The 14,685-nt window shown below is 39.2% G+C and overlaps 1 protein-coding gene across 1 annotated transcript; it reads right to left on the reverse strand.

Moving 5' to 3' along the window:
* Window positions 1-7,097: 7,097 nt before the first annotated feature.
* LOC145157369 (TMV resistance protein N-like) lies at window positions 7,098-14,039 on the reverse strand. Its single transcript, XM_079076418.1, has 6 exons — window positions 13,466-14,039; window positions 11,629-11,639; window positions 9,030-10,104; window positions 8,636-8,926; window positions 7,671-8,557; window positions 7,098-7,251 (listed from the first exon to the last, which is right to left on the reverse strand). Exons 1-6 carry the CDS (start codon window positions 13,952-13,954, stop codon window positions 7,098-7,100), a joined length of 2,907 nt encoding a protein of 968 aa, XP_078932544.1. The 5' UTR covers window positions 13,955-14,039.
* Window positions 14,040-14,685: the final 646 nt, after the last annotated feature.

Genomic DNA, 14,685 nt, shown 5'->3' on the forward strand with positions numbered 1-14,685 from the left:
TGCTTGGAACTCTTCCAAGAAATTGCTCCTCCATTTAAGGTAAAGACCCAGCCTGACTGAGAGCGGAAATTATCCCTATCAGTCTGAAAGCTAGCAACACTATACCCTACAACTCTCAAGTCTTCACTCCCACCGAGGGTAAGGACCCAGTCCTTAGTCCTCCGTAGGTACTTGAGGATATTCTTTACCGCAGTCCAGTGTGCCTTGCCAGGGTTCTCCTGATACCTGCTAACCATGCTCAAAGCAAAGGCTACATCAGGTCGAGTACACGTCATAGCATACATGATCGATCCTACAGCCGAAGCATAAGGTATTCGACTCATTTCTGCTATCTCAGCCTCAGTACTAGGGCTTTGTGTCTTACTCAATCTGGCGTTACTCTGGATGGGTAACTCTCCTTTCTTGGAGTCCTGCATGCTGAATCTCTTCAGTACCTTATCCAAGTAGGTACTCTGACTAATTCCAATTAGTCTTTTACTCCGGTCTCTCAAGATCCTTATCCCTAGAATATAGGCAGCTTCTCCTAGGTCCTTCATAGATGGACTGTATCTCGTTGTCCATTGCCTCTTTCCACTTGGCTGACTCAAGGCCTGCCATGGCTTCCGCATAACTGTTAGGTTCATCCAGACCTATCAGTGTCTCATCACTGATAAGTGTATCACCTTCCGCAGTAATATGGAATCCATAGTAATGCTCAGGTGCATTCCTAACCCTTGTGGAACGCCTCAGAGGTACAGACTTGTCAATTGGCTCAACAGAAGTTTCCTCCTCAAGTTGAGTGCTAGGGTTTGAAGTTCCTTCACCACTTGACTCTTGAATTTCTTCAAGGTCAACTTGCCTCCCACTGTCTCCTTGGCTTATGAACTCTCTCTCTCGAAAGAAAGCCCTCCTAGCTACAAAGACCACATTCTCACTAGGTCTGTAGAAGAGGTAACCAAAGGATTTCTGTGGGTAGCCGATGAAAATACACCTCTCACTTCGAGGTTCGAGCTTATCATGAGTCTCGCGTCTCACGAAAGCCTCGAAACCCCAAATCTTAATGTGGTCTAGTTTGGGTACTTTACCAGTCCACATCTCATGAGGAGTTTTGGCAACTTTCTTTGTGGGAACTAGATTAAGGATATGGGCGGCAGTCTCTAAGGCATACCCCCAAAATGAGATTGGTAGCGAAGCTCGACTTATCATGGAACGAACCATATCCAACAAGGTTCGATTACGCCTCTCAGCTACACCATTCAACTGCGGTGTCCTGGGAGGTGTCAATTGTGAGACAATCCCACATTCCCTAAGATAGTCGAGGAACTCTGAACTAAGATACTCACCACCTCGATCGGATCGAAGCATCTTAATGTTCCTGCCCAATTGATTCTCGACTTCCTGTTTAAACTCTTTAAACCTCTCAAAAGTCTCTGACTTATGCTTGATTAAGTATACATATCCATATCTACTGTAATCATCAGTAAAAGTCAAATAATAACGATTAGCATCCCTTGTGGCATGTTTAAAGGGCCCACACACATCCGTGTGTATAAGATCCAACAAACCTTCACCCCTCTCACAAGAACCTGTGAAGGGTGACTTTGTCATTTTTCCAAGTAAGCATGATTCGCAACTATCATCTGACTTTAGGTCAAATGACTCCAATACTCCATCCTTTTGGAGTTGGCCTTGCGTTTCTTGCTTATATGTCCAAGACGACAATGCCATAATGATGCTTTATCCAAGTTATTATCATTAACAGAATCAATACACAATACATTATTTCCTAAGTTATCAACCACAGATACAGTTTCATACACACCATCACAAGGTAATGCTTTAAAATAAAGAACATTATTAAAGAAAGCATTAATCGAACCAATTGTTGGGTTATGAGCATTCTAACACTCCTAAGTGTACATGCAACCCTAAATACATTGGATCTATGTTTTCTCTATTATACATACAATTATGAACATCCAAGGTATTATCCTAATCTAGCATACAAAATAATAAATATAACAAGATAGAATACATACCTCTTTGATGTAGAATGTCTCCATGAAGCTTGAGTGCCTAGTGCCCCAAGTGTGACACCTCAAATGGTTCACACAACACCAAATACACTTGGAATAACTTGAGAGAAACTTGAACACTCCTTGAAATCGTCTAGCCCTCACACTCACACATTAGTGCACGATTTCTTTAGCCATGGGATTCTTTTATATGGTGGCTATTAGGGTTACACCATGTAACACATAACTTTACCCATTCCTTATGCTCCATGGATTTTAACCTCCATGGAGTATCCATGGGTCACCCCATGGACTTAGTCCAACATAAGGAATCTTGGATCACAAGCCCACATATATAAGAATGAATGATTTACACAATCAACCCATATATTTAATTAGTCTCCTTTTGATCACTTAATTAGTTCCAAATTAATTCTTGATCAATACTAATTAAATAACCTTATTAATATATTAGAACTTATAATATATTAACCAACCTTAAGTGTTATTTCTCTCATTATAGTCTATCCAAATGCATGATGCCATGCAACCCAAATGGACCATGCCGGGTCGGGTCAAGTCTTACCAATTATAGTTATGGACTTAGACATTAATCCAACACCAACTTCATTATCAAATGAAAAGGTGAAACCTTGTTTATACAATGCATGAAAGGAAATAATATTTCTTGCCATTTCTGGCGAATAACAACACTTATTCAAATCTAAATTAAACCCACTACTTAGCAATAAAGTATAAACTTCAATCTTGGCGACAGGTAAAGCTTTCCTATTCCCCATGATTAAGTTTATTCTTCCATGCTCCACATTCTCACTTCTTCTTAGTCCCTGCAAATCAGAACAGATATGAATACCACAACCGGTATCAAGGACCCAAGAGTTAGAATGGGGTGAGTTATTAGATAAGATAGTTTAAATACATGCATGGTTGGGTTTAACTTTCCCATCCTTCATATCTTGCTGGTATTTTGGGCAGTTCCGCTTCCAATGTGACTTTTCATGGAAATAGAAGCATTCAGCCTCTTTTGGGTCAGAAGAAGGAGTGACGAAACCTTTCTTGGTTCCACTTGAAGAAGAGCCATCAAGGGTCCTAGCCTTGGTACCCTTCGAAGAGCTCTTCCTCTTCTTCCCTCTACCTTTCCCGATTACCAAAACCAGGGCGGAGTTTGGAGTAGGAGTGTTAACAACCGACTTACCCTTAAGATCTGTTTCTGCGGTCTTGAGGCGTCCCTGAAGTTTGCTGAGTGTGACCTCTTCCTTATTCATGTGATATGTCATGCGGAATTGATCATAGCACGATGGTAAGGAGTGCAAAATGATATCTATTGCAAGCTCCTCAGGGAAGTTCACATTAAGCTTCAGCAACCGATCCACATACCTTTGCATTTTCTGCATGTGGCTCGTGACGGATTCCCCGTCCTTCATCATGGTTGTTATGATAGAGCATATGATTTCATACCTCTCTTGTCGTGCACTTTGATGGTATCTTTCCATCAGATCTTGGTGCATTTCAAAAGGGTAGAAGTGCTCATAGGACTTTTGGAGTTCCACTGTCATGGTGGCCAACATGATGCATGCCACTTTTGTAGCATCCCTTTCATGTGCCCGGAAGTCAGCGATCTCCTGGGGAGTTGCAGTGGTCTCATCAATCTCCTTAAGCTCCTTGTCAAGGACATATTCTTTGTCCTCGTAGCGGGTAATCATCCTGATGTTTATGATCCATTCATTGAAGTTGGATCCATCAAAAGTGACTTTCCCACACAAGTTCATAAGGGTAAAGGAGCCATTAGGATTAGAGCCAGAAGCAGCATTGTTTGAAGACATCTGAAAGAAGAGAACACGATTAGTTTAGATATTAAGAGAGTCCTTAATAAAACACCCAAATGTAATATTAAGGCTAGGATCCAATCACAATATATTATAACTTAGAAGAGGTATGCCGTAATCCAAGCTATAACATATTTGAAAGGTAGGTGAATGACGATTCACCAATTTCCACCATGAAAAACGAAATATAAATATTAGGTTTTTAATTGGTTCTTAGAAATTCCTAGATTCTTTTGAGATTCAATGAACTTTTCAAAGGCATGTTTTAATCTCGAGTGTGCCCTCCAAGTTTTGTGACTGGGATACCGAGGATCACAAAACGAGGTGTGAAGTAACCATGCAAATCACTTGGTACCCTCAAGGTTTATCACTCAATCGATGTGCCGGTAAACCACACACGCTCCACCGATGCTATGGTAACCTTAAGTCACCCTTTACCTACCTTGTTAAGTCCAAGTTAGTGTGTCGGTTAACCACACACGCTCCACCAACGACTTAAACAAAGTGTAAAGTGTAATTTCATGGATTAGCACCTTATTCACATTTTCCTAAAGTAACTAAGATTGGGAATTTAATAAAAGCATTTAGTTACTTTATAATATTCATCATACTTTTAATGAGAATTTATAAGTCCTTGTCTTACCCGTTCGGCTAACGACCCTCCACCGATCAAGGAAGCGGTGGGTGAGAGTGGACACCCATTAAGTTGCCATTTTATAGGCAACAACCTTATACCCCCCCTTATAGACCGGCTTCGTGAATGAGGCGTACTAGCGGTAAGACGACTTGTTGTTATACATATATATATTAGTAACTTATAATATTATAAAGTATAAGGGTTGAATTTTAACTTTTAAAATTCTAAGGGTTGGAACTAAAGTTTTAATCAAGACTTTACATGTTTCAAAACTTGAGGGCAAGTTTTTGTAAACTTCCAAAACTTCTCATTTCTTATAACTTATGAATTAATTAAGTAATAAAAATGAAGACTCTTCATTTTTATAACTCTTGTGTTCTTTTAATTGCTTTAATAAAAGTGAGACTTTTGGTTTTCCATAACTTGAGGACAAGTTATGGACTCCATTAAAACACATTATGATCATGAATTAAACTACCATGAAGGTTACAAACAATTCCTATGATCATCTAATCTTCATAAGTTCAAGAACATGAATATGAACACTTTCAAGAATCAAAAATTACACTTAAAAAAAAAACTTGTAATTTTAATAATTGTCATTGTAAATGGATTAGCATAAACATTACACCATCTAAAACAAGTTTTAAAACATCAAAACAGTTTAGGGTAATGTTTCTAGTCCATTTCCAGCAACAAATGTGCAAACTTTCATACGAGCAGAAAACAGAAAAACGATTTTTTTTTCAAGCTGTATGCACACAAAAAAAAAACAACAATAAAACCTAGGCTCTGACACCACTAATGGGTTTTGAGCATTCTAACACTTCCTAAGTGTACATGCAACCCTAATAACCTTGGATCTATGTTTGTCTTGTTGTTGATTATGATCCTTGAAACCTTGTGAGCCTAGCACCCCAAGTGTGATGCCTCAAATGCTTCACACAACACCAAATGCAAAGGAGTAAACTTTGAGAGAATCTTACACTTGCAAAATCAGCTCTAGCCCTCTTGTTTCTTATGTGTCGCCAATTTTGGTGGAGAATGGGTTTCTTATATAGTGTTGACACATCTAGGGTTACACCATGTAATCCCTAATGTGTCATGACTCTTCATTTCCATGACCCATGGGTTTGTAACTCCCATGGAGCATCCTATGGGTGGAACCCAACTTGATAATCCATGGAGCCTCTTAGCCCACTATATAAGATATGGAAGATTTACATAATCTACCCATATATTTAATTAGTTATCTTTTGATCACTTAATTAATTCTAAATTAATTCTTGATCAAACTAATTAAATAATATTATTAATATATTAGAACTTATAATATATTAATAAACCATAAGTGTTATTTCTCTCATTTTAGTTTATCCAATTGCATGGTGCCATGCAACTCAAATGGACCATGCCGGGTCGGGTCAAGTACATACCAGAAATAGTTATGGACTTAGACACCTTATCCAACAATATTGCTCTATATACCATTAGGTCTCCATTAAAGCTTCATAGCTTCAAAGCTCCAAGGTTACTCAATCATGGCTTCCTACTTTCTGATCATCTGGACCTCACAAGGTCCAGATCTAGAGAATAACTCGAAAAAGGGTTTGGATGCACCCAAAACCCCAACAAAATGGTGAAACAAGCCCTAACTTCACAATCAAAGGAAATCTACTCAATCAAAAGGAAGGCATGAGTTTATACCAGATCTGAAGCTTGAAATGAAGATGAAACTGATCCACCAACTCTCCTCCTTGATCCTTGCAACACTCTTGATCTTCTCTTCAAGGAAATGACCTCAAATTAGCTTTTATCTCTCTCTTGCTCACAAAGGACTCTAGGGTTTCTCTCAAGGGATGAATGGCACTGATGGGAGGTGTCAAGGAGGCTATAAGGGCCTTTAAATAGGCCCAAGCCCGAGAAAATTAGGGTTTATGTCCACAGCGCTGACTCGTCGAGTCGGTTCATTGAGTCGGCGAGTCCACTCATTTATCCACGTCACCAGTCGCTACGCGACTCGACGAGTTTAGGCACTAAACTCGTCGAGTCCCTCCTAGTTTCTCAATTTAAAATATTATACCTAGAAATCCGGATGTTACAGTACTATTATTTAACCATTCAATTCCAAGTCTTGGGCTAAATAGTTACAACTTAAAGATATCATTTGATCAATGGTATTTTGTTGATGTCTAACTTTTAAAGCCTTGTGGTGTAGACTGTACTAAGCAATAAGCAATGCATTTAATACATCTTATATCTCATATGTTGCATGCAATTACTTAATTTCCATGTTATATAAATCATGTTCTACAAAGAACAAATCATGTCCAAAAAAAGAACTTTGATTTATTTTATAAAGCGTTAATGTTGTTATGCAAGAAATAACAATGAACTATGATTTGTTTATTATAGTCTGTACTTTCCCTTTTACCTATTATAGCATTATTCTTTGAAAAATATACAAATTAAATTAACAAAATGTACTCCCAATTAACTGTTTAGTTTTTCTATTATATCATTCAATTTTTTAAAATTAGTTTTTGACTTTTTTTCCTAGGAACCGATGCCTAAAAGGATTTGAGGCTTGATGTGTTTAGAGAACTAGTATTTGATTTGCTATTGAAGAGAGTTTTGTGCATGTTGAATAAGTTCTAGCAATTTGCCTTTGTTGGCTTCTTGAGTGCTACCTTTCAATTTATATTTTTGCTTCCTCATTAATGCAATGGATGTCTCATTAACAATGTAATTGTTGTTGGTTTGTTTAATGTTGCTGGAGCACGATTAATATTGTGGTTAATTGTGGAAAAGGGGCTATTATTTTGGAATAGAGTACGGTTAAATAAAATACAATACGGCTAATAAAGTGTGTATTATGTGTGGATCACATGTGGAGGTCTTGTGGAGATAGAGTACAGTTGTTGTTTAACCGTACTTTATTGTGGCACTAATCTAATACACCCTCATTATAGTACGGGATGGTAGCCCGTACTCTATTTTGGAAAACAACAGTATTATATTTATGTTTTTCTATTATATATATATATATATATATATATATATATATATATAGAGAGAGAGAGAGAGAGAGAGACCTTAATGAAAGATAGTTGGAACATCTTATGAAGGTATCTTTGATTTTCTTCATCCTCTAAGAGTTGCTGGCAATTAATTAGCCATATCTTGTACAACCATTTACCCTCCGTTGATAGATCTCCAATCTTTCTCAATGAGGTACAACCATTTGCCTTCAACACTTGTATGCTTGATGGAAGCATACACAAACTTTCAAGTCTGCAGCACTCATTCAACTCCAGGCGTTTAAGACAAGAAAGATGGCTAATGAATGATGGTAACCGGACTAATTTAGAGTTGCGACTTAAATATAATTCTTCCAAGGAGGAAAATGCATCGGGATTTTCAGGGAAACTTTCCTCTCCAATTTGTCTCCGACTAAGATTTAATTTTCTTAAGGACGACAAACCTATGAAACTATGAAAACCAATAGACATCTCTACATACATCTCTGGACTTTTAAACTCATCAAATCCTAACCAAAGCTCTTCTAACAATTTCATGTTTCGAAGCTTCTTTGGAAGATTTTTCAATTTCACGCAGTTGTGAAGACGAAGGCACTTGAGATATTTTAAGCCACAAATTGAGTTTTGTATGTTGCTAAGCTTCACACAGTTTGCGAGACTTAAGAATCTTAATCCAGACAAATGTCTTATTGATGACGGCAACTCTATTATGTTAGAGCAAGAATCAAGATTTATTTCTGATAGTTTAACCACACATGGGGAGACTTCCGGGAATCTTTCAAGACTCTTGCATCCAGAGAGAATTAGAGTCTCCAAGGATTCCATCTCAAGCCTGGATGGAAGACGCATGAGCCTACTGCAACCATTCATGTCCAAGTAAACAAGCCTTCTGTGAGATCCAAGAGACTCGTGAACCTCCTCCAATTTCCAACAGTGTGACAAGATTAACCTCTCTATATTTGGGGCCCCAGTTACATGTGGAAATGATGTGAGGCTGTCCAACAATTCGAGGTGAACGAATTTCAAGTTTGGTAGAATCTGACAAGTAAAACAGAAATTGAAAAAAACTTAATATTGAGGTCGTTTCATAATCAATACAAATAGAAAGCTAAATACCTTTTGCCCCTTCCATAAATGGTTGATGCTTCCATTGGCTATTTCAAGCCCAACAAGCTTACACTTATCAGCTAATGGCAGAGTCATGAATGGGTACTCAGTCCAACGAAGCCATCGCAACTCGTCGGGGAGAAAGGTAGGTATGGTAGAAGTGAATTTCCCATCAATATCAAGTAGCCGAAGATTTTCCATGTTTGTAAAAACATCAGCACGAGTAGCCAAGTTCGCATCATAGTCATCAACAAGGTATTCATTGTCCATCATCATTATCGCTTCAATTGCTTTTCGCTTCTGCTACAGAGAACTAGCTATGATCAAATTCGTGTACCCATTCTAGAAACATAAATGAATAGAAACGAAGAAAGCAACTTTTAAAGACAGTAATTAATTTCACCTTCTTTCCCTTGATGAAATCATGGATCTGATCAAGTTTCCATAGCCTGCTATCCAGGAAACTCTCAAGAACTATTTGCCAACCCATTTCCTGTATGAGATCATGCATATCTAGCTTTTTATTATAAACGGTTATAAGACATTTTTCAATAAGAACACTAATCCCTTTCACTGGGTGAAAACCAAAGCTATCAAGTACTCTAGTTACATGTTCTACTTCTTTCCCCTTGAAGAAACATGCAATGTCTAGGAATATTTTTTTCTCAAGATCATGCAGCCCATCAAAACTTAACTTCAGTTTGTCATGAATCTTACCATCCGGTGCTTCGGCTAATCTATCTAAAGCACTTTCCCACACACTTACTTGTCCTCCACGGAAGAATGCGCCTAAAACTTTCAGGGCTAAAGGAAGGCAGCCGGCATACTGTATTACACGTTCTGAGAGCTCCTCATACCCTTCATGAGGGCTACTTTTCCGAAAAGCATGCCTACAGAAGAGCTCTACAGCTTCACTCTTACGTAAAAAATCAGGTTTGTAAATGACATCTGCATCTGATAGCAAATGCTCGTTTCTAGTGGTTATAATGATTCTACTTCCAGCACCAAACCACACACGTGTTGCAGCTAGGAACTCTAACTGCTCAACATCGTCTACGTCATCAAGAACTAGAAGAACCTTTTTACTGCAAAGTCGTCTTCGTATCACATCGGCTCCATGCTCAGGACCCTCCAGAAAATCATGGCGATCTGTCACTAGAGTATCTCTTAGAATCTGTTCTTGTAAGTCACGTACACCTTTTTTACCAGAACTATTTTCTCTGACATCTTCAACAAAGCTACAAATCTCAAATTTGTGAGCAATTCTTCGAAATAAAGCTTGGGCGATAGTTGTCTTACCAATTCCTCCCATTCCCAATATCCCTACCATGCGCACCTCTTCTGTTGCTTCCATACACAATAGTGAATATAATTCATCTATAGGAGACGCGATACCAATTAAATTTTTCTCCATATCACATGGTCGTATACCATATAAGATCTTTTCCACAATCTCGATGATGATGGCAGATTCTCCCCTATACGGGTTTGAAAGGTTAGCATGCTAAATAGATGAAAACGAACTAAATTGGTTACTAAAAATTAGTCCATCCTACAGCTGGATAACAAATGGTTTTGAACAAAATCCTTATCGTTTTTGACACAATATTCTAATAGAACATAATAAACTATGTCCACAGGCCATGTATGTAACTGAAGCTGCAGATCTAGCAAGATTCGCCCTTACAGAAAGATTTGAATTGTAAATATATGAAATCGTAATCGGTTGACAGAAATTAGCACATACTACAGTGGGATAACAAATGGTTTTGCACAAGATCCTTATCATTGGTAGCACAATAACCTGGTAAAACAATAGATACTGTGTTCATAAGTTCTGTGAGTAATTGAAGCAACGGATCAAGGAAAACTTACTGATCATTGTTGAGTATGAATCCACAGAAATGTTGAGTGTGAATCCACAGAAATGTTGAGTGTGAATCCACAGAAAAGCTGGTCAAAAATGGCAGGAACAATGTGAAGTTGTGAAGCCACAATTGTTGAATGAAGACCCAGTTGTGTTTTTTGACTACTTCTGATTTCCATCTCTATAAGAGATTATTCTGTATTTGTAAAACTTGTATCTAGTGTAACACAGAAAGAGTGCAGATTAGCACCAAGAAATGTAAATTCCTAGTTACCGGTGGACGTAGGTCAGAGAAGGACCGAACCACGTTAAATCCATCATGTTCATCCTTGTGTTCTTGTTTTTCGTGAGCTGTGTGTGTGTTTAGAGTCGTGTGTTAAGTGTCTCGATCCTAACAAATGGTATCAGAGCAAGGTTTTAGCTCCAGAAGGTGATTTTCAGTTTTTTGGTCGAAATTTTTTTTCGTCAAAAACGATTTTGGTGTATACCGTTGGAAAGGTCTCGTTCCGAAGATTCCGAAAATATTTTTTTCTGAATTTTTTGACCACCGGAAGACGTCCAAATCGCCGGTCAAAGGTTTGCCAGAATACTGACCGGAAAAACCAGTTCCGCCGGAGAAGACGACACTGTAGCGCCTGAACTTGCCGGAGAAGACGACACTGTAGCACCGAAGTTCTGCCCGAGAAGACGACACTGTAGCAGTACTGCAGATGTACTGTAGCACAACGTCAGCGGTGACGTCAGCAGACACTGTAGCACGACGTCAGCGGTGACGTCAGCAGACACTGTAGCACGCCGTCAGCGGTGACGTCATCAGACACTGTAGCAGGCACTGTAGCAAAACTGTAGCAGATTTGAAAATTTGCAATTTGGCCCCTGAATTTCCAGAAACTTGCAAAATAGGTCATTGTTCTTTCAGAAAATGGAAGAAAGCAATAAGCTTCAGATTGAGAAGTTTGATGGGAAAGATTTTGGTTGGTGGAAGATGCAAATTGAAGATTTGCTAGTGCATAAAGACTTGGACGCAGTTTTAGGTGAAAAACCGGAGGCGATGACACAGGCAAACTGGGAGACTTTGGATAAGAAGGCCAAGGCATTTATTAGACTGACGTTGTCAAAGGATGTTGCCTTCAACATTTTGAAGGAGACCTCGGCAAAGGGAATCATGGAGGCATTGTCTAATATGTACGAGAAGCCGTCGGCAGCAAATAAAGTCTTCCTGATTCGGGAACTAGTCAACACGAGGATGAGGGAAGGAAGTTCAGTTACAGTACACATCAACAATTTGAACTCGATTTTATCCAGACTTGGGTCAGTGGGAATAAAATTTGAGGACGAAGTTCAAGCTTTACTACTGTTATCATCATTACCTGACAGTTGGTCCGGAACAGTTACAGCCGTTACTAGTTCCGCAGGATCGAAAGAGCTCACTTTTGAGGGAATTCGGGATTTAATTCTAGGCGAAGACGTCAGACGAAGAAATTCCGGGGAATCATCAAGTGAACAATTGAATGCGGTCAGAGGTAGAAGAAATAACAGAGGTAGTGGGAGCAGGAACAGGAGAAGGAGTCAGTCGAGGACTCGAAATGATGTGACTTGTTGGAACTGTAAAGAGGTTGGACATTTTAGGAATCAATGTCCAAAAGACAAGAAAGAAGTTAACGTTGCAGTAGACCATTCAGATGATGATGTTTTGATCTGTAGTGTGGAGAGCAATGTGGATTCCTGGGTTATGGATTCGGGTGCTTCATTTCACGCTACCCACAGCCGTGAAGCACTGCGGAATCTGAAAGAAGGGGATTTTGGTAAGGTAAGACTGGCGAACGATGAGGTTCTTGATGTGACGAGCATAGGTGACTTAGATCTGAAGACTCCAGTCGGTCCATGGACTTTGAAGGATGTCCGAGTAATTCCAAGTCTGAAGAAACAGTTGATTTCTGTTGGGCAATTGGATGAACATGGACACGAGGTTAAGTGGGCAGTGGAAGGTTGTCAAAGGAAATCTTGTGATAGCTCGTGGACATAAGAGGGGTTCATTATATATGGTCAGTTTACCGTCTGAGGGAGTAACCGTCCCAGTTCAGAAGAAAAACAAAATCCGGTTCATAGAGTCTCGTGGACAGAAGAAGGTTTGCTTTGCAGATGGCAAACCCAGAGTCACAGGTCAGATTCAGGTTGAACGTGTTTGGAACGGTTCAGAAAAACCAGTCAAGGGCATTCATAGCAGTGGGAGCATGGGCTTTGTTTCAGCTAGAATACCCAGAACACAGTGGGTTAAGAGAACCAGTATTCCATCTGTAAAAGTCTCTCCAGATTATCTGCTTCACATGGAGAGTGTCGTTTGTTCTCAGGATGTTCCAGGATCGGGCAGTTCATTTCAGTGGGAGCCGATGGAGACAGAGAACAGGTCAGTGGCAGACTTAGCCATGACTGATGTGTTGGAGCTAACGAAAGCTTCAACTGGCCTTCAGGTTAATTAAAGAGAAGGCCAGGGTAACTAGGAAGGAGTTAACATCAAATACAGATGCAGAGTTGAAGCACAGGTGAAGATTGTTCCGTGGCTTCAAGTGGGAGATTGTTGAGTATGAATCCACAGAAATGTTGAGTGTGAATCCACAGAAATGTTGAGTGTGAATCCACAGAAAAGCTGGTCAAAAATGGCAGGAACAATGTGAAGTTGTGAAGCCACAATTGTTGAATGAAGACCCAGTTGTGTTTTTTGACTACTTCTGATTTCCATCTCTATATAAGAGATTATTCTGTATTTGTAAAACTTGTATCTAGTGTAACACAGAAAGAGTGCAGATTAGCACCAAGAAATGTAAATTCCTAGTTACCGGTGGACGTAGGTCAGAGAAGGACCGAACCACGTTAAATCCCTCATGTTCATCCTTGTGTTCTTGTTTTTCGTGAGCTGTGTGTGTGTTTAGAGTCGTGTGTTAAGTGTCTCGATCCTAACAATCATTGCCTGTTTCCTTGATATGCCAGCCAGATAAACCAGCAGCTTCAGCTAAAGCTTTCCTCCACTTGTTCACTTTCTCCATCTCTCCCTTAAACCTGCCCTGGTGTTTCTGAAAGGCAGTATCGAAGTCTTGTTTCACTCCACGCACATCGGATGGATCTGTGTGATAGAACACGGGTAACACCATCTGTCCCATCTGATCTTGGCATTCCATGATTTTGACAAGCTCATCCAAACACCATGAAGAGTCCGCATAGTTTTTAGAGAAAACAACCACAGCAAATCTCGATTCTTCAATGGCTTTCAGCAGCTCCCTGGAGATCGGTTTCCCTTTATCGAGCGTCGAATCGTCTTTGAACACGTTTATTCCTCTTTGATCTAGAGCCGTATAAAGATGATCTACAAAGCTGTTGCGAGTTTCTTCTCCCCTAAAGCTTAGGAATACATCATGTGTCCATATTCTAGTTGGTATAGCAGATGATGAAGATGAAGACGCCATTGAAGGTTTCAGGAAATTGAAGGTATAGTGCTGCTAGTCGAAAGAACAAAAAGAGCTACTGTCATCGAACTGTTACGTACCTTTAGACTTTAGAGTATGCTGTGATGGAGAAACATTATCTGATGCATGATTATATGTAAAAATTGAGTGTGGGTGTGTGTAGGAGTGGATGTGTGTAGGAGTGTGGATTCGCTACAAAGAATGCGTACGATCCTTCTTGTTTGTGCATGTGAGTTGTCAAGTCATTGTCGACTAATGCTTTAAAGAGCATCTCCGTTTTAAAAAACTTATTATTTTGAAAAACCAATAAGTCCACTTAGTAAAAAAAAGACAAAATTGCAAGAATGGTCTCTGTGGTATGTCAAAACTAGCAAGTTTGGTCCAAAATAGGTTTGGCTCGCAAGGATGGTCCAATAGTTTCATTTTGTTGCGAGCTTGGTCCAATTTCGTTTTAACTTTTTTGTAAAGACGATTTTACCCCTTATTATTTTATTTTTCATTTTTGTTTTATTACCAACAATTAAAAATAAAACAAAAACAAATCTCTCTCTCTCTCTCTCTCTCTCTCTCAGAAAAACAGAAAAAAAAACCCTAAAAGTAGATAAATGCACATTTAGATTCACATTAATCTTTTGTAAACTCACATACAATCGATTCACAATCATATTCATCTCCAGTCTTGCTATGAATCTGCTTTATCCTCATGATCTTACCAACTCCCTTATTGTAAA

The sequence above is a fragment of the Lactuca virosa genome, chromosome 2 (assembly GCF_052849685.1).
Source record: "Lactuca virosa cultivar CGN04683 chromosome 2, Lactuca_virosa_CGN04683_v6, whole genome shotgun sequence".
Lineage (NCBI taxonomy): Eukaryota > Viridiplantae > Streptophyta > Magnoliopsida > Asterales > Asteraceae > Lactuca > Lactuca virosa.

Excerpts from the sequence above, each read along its gene's own strand:
- LOC145157369 (XM_079076418.1), bottom strand. The coding sequence starts at position 13,954 with ATGGCGTCTTCATCTTCATCATCTGCTATACCAACTAGAATATGGACA. Across the intron at positions 8,927-9,029 it reads ATTTCATCAAGGGAAAGAAG|AAGCGAAAAGCAATTGAAGC; the intron begins GTGAAATTAATT and ends TCTCTGTAGCAG. Across the intron at positions 7,252-7,670 it reads CTATCAACGGAGGGTAAATG|CAACATTAAACAAACCAACA; the intron begins GTTGTACAAGAT and ends ATCGTGCTCCAG.